This window comes from Babylonia areolata, chromosome 10 (assembly GCF_041734735.1).
Source record: "Babylonia areolata isolate BAREFJ2019XMU chromosome 10, ASM4173473v1, whole genome shotgun sequence".
NCBI classification, from domain to species: domain Eukaryota; kingdom Metazoa; phylum Mollusca; class Gastropoda; order Neogastropoda; family Buccinidae; genus Babylonia; species Babylonia areolata.
This window is the reverse complement of record NC_134885.1, coordinates 38,308,193-38,310,692: the sequence shown is the minus strand read 5'-3', so window position 1 is coordinate 38,310,692 and position 2,500 is coordinate 38,308,193. Positions and strand designations below refer to the sequence as shown.

Here is a 2,500-nt window from a genome sequence, read left to right as displayed (position 1 = left end):
GAAGGGCAGACATCAGAGAAACATATACAGAAAGACAGGCACAGGGAGAAAGAGAGCACACTCTGAACTCTGAACACTGAAGACCCGTGTCATTGAGGGTGGTTACAAATTCACAGTCACAACAGAACAACTGAAGAATAATTTCGAAGAGATATAGAGAGAGTACCTAATTTAATTTTGTTTAATTCAGGTAACTAATTGATTTGTAGGCATCAGTTTGTGTGCTGGTAATTTTCATGACTGACCACAGTGGTCATTTTCCAATATTATCGTATTCAACGACAAATTGTATATGATAACTAAATAAATAAACATGTATATATATATATATATATATATATATATATATATATATATATATATATATATATATATCCAGAAAGCTTTTTTTTTATCAACAAGAACAATTTCTTCATAATTGACAACATTGTATTCTTTGAGCTGCTAGCAGATCTGGACAGGTATCGACAAACCTGAAACGAGTAGGGAAAAGTTCTCCGATGTTTGAATGAACATTAACGGCAGGAATTATTATGCCATCGAAAACCCATTTCCCCTTATAGCCAGACAACCCCCTTTCTCGAAGACGATGACACTGCTTTCATCCAAATTTTCCCGCAACTGCAACCGATTATCTAAGTTTTTTTCAAATTGTTTAATTGCACTTGTAAACCAATGACTGTCTCTGAAAGCGAAAAATATATCATGGTGAGTAATAAAATAAGTATCCTCTACGATGTCATTCGTGAACCTTTCACTATGTCTTCCCTTATCTATTACTTCAGCTTCTAATTGATTAATGAATAATGAAAACAAACTGGAATTGCAATCAACTACCTGTTTAATGCCTTTTGTACAACATACATTATTGGTATCTTTTATTATTTTGCTTTAATAACAGCAATATTCTCTTTACATATTGAAAAACAAACAGTGTTGTTTTTTTTCTTATATCCACTTTTTGTTACAATAGGACACAATCTATTTCGGTTAACTGAATGAAACACCTTTTCATAGTGAATGTTATGCAATGTTTGCAATAAAGGGAGAACTGTTTCTGAATTAAGGTCTAACGTTTGAACGTACGTTTAGTCACTGAGTATCGTATTTTGATTCAGCCTGATGATCGTCAGTTTTATTGTCTATACATTCTTGAAGTCTTCGGGTAAAGATGGTACTATGCACATTACTATCATTATCAAACATTGAAATGCTTCTGTAATTGATGGTGTTTTAAAATCATCTTTGTATGAAGGGAAGAGTACCAGATTCACGTTGGTTCTCTGGAAACAGCAACAACAACCTTGTCAAATACAGCATTACAAATTCACAACAACAAAAATATATTATCTTTTTCACATGAGGTTTTAAAAAATCTCCATTGATGTCTCTGGGCCCTGCACCTTTTCAGTTATTTTGTTAATATTCTAAGTGAAAATAGTACTTCTGTTACAATCTTGACATTGCAAACTGGAATTCTAATATAATGTATTCTTCACTCCACACAGTTATTATTGCCACTACCACGTTATCAAGATATCTAATTTTAAACGACTAATCCAATTAAAAAGGCAATAAAATCTGTAATCTTCTTTCCCCTATCTGTGAAGAGTCACTGGGGAGCCACATAAAAGACCTGTTCATCACATTCCTCCAGATCTGTTGGCTGAGTGTCAATAACATCAACAGGAAAATGATCAGATTAACATTCGTCGGCAATGTGTCATTTCTTTGATGACAAAAGCAACGTCTCATCTACATTGATAACAAATAACGTCAATAAAGGACATTTGGGAGGGGGGGGGGAGGGGGGGGGAAGTTCCACATAAGAATATTCAGTTACGTTCCCAAGCAATTGCAGACCCCATTTCAAACAATCTGAATTAAGGGCAGTGCACATGTTTAACATAGATCCGCCACTGGCATTGATATGTGTATCTTGGGAGTAGCTTTTAAATTGAAACGCAGTCTCTTCGTGTACCAGCTCTGATGGAGACAAATTAGAAATCCGGCTGTTTAAACACACACACACACACACACACACACACACACACACACACACACACAAAGTGCAAACATCTTTAGCGTCCATGGTAAATCAGTCAAACAGTCTTCAAGTATGACTATTCCTTCATCATAGTCAAAGTGCAGTGGAAGATGAACCCTCTGGCGACACACAAAGACAAAGAGAACGTCTTCAAGGCAACCAAAGTGACAGAGACAGAGAGGGTCTGTGGCGGAAAGACAGCAAGACGGACAAAGACAAAAAGAGAGAGAAAGGCAAAGAGAGAGACAGATGTAAAGACAGAAGAGACAGATAGAGAGAGAGAGAGAGAGAGAGAGAGAGAGAGAGAGGTGGTTGGAATGAACTTACTGATAAACCAAAACATAACGTGTGGATGTGACCGTGTGTCTTGTACCAGTTCTGCACACACAAAAATGAACACAGTATAAAGTAGTCACCCGGAACTTGTTTCTCGTACAAGTTCTGTAGAAAAAA

General features: G+C 36.2%; 1 protein-coding gene across 2 annotated transcripts in view; it reads right to left on the bottom strand.

Annotated features, from left to right (window-relative positions):
• Positions 1 to 2,500, bottom strand: part of LOC143286580 (monocarboxylate transporter 13-like) — a 32,347-nt gene that overhangs the window by 497 nt on the left and 29,350 nt on the right. For both annotated transcript variants that reach the window (XM_076594200.1, XM_076594199.1), the window contains exon 8: positions 2,375 to 2,425. In XM_076594200.1, coding sequence (XP_076450315.1) covers positions 2,375 to 2,425 — 51 coding nt within the window. The remainder of the gene's footprint in view (positions 1 to 2,374; positions 2,426 to 2,500) is intronic.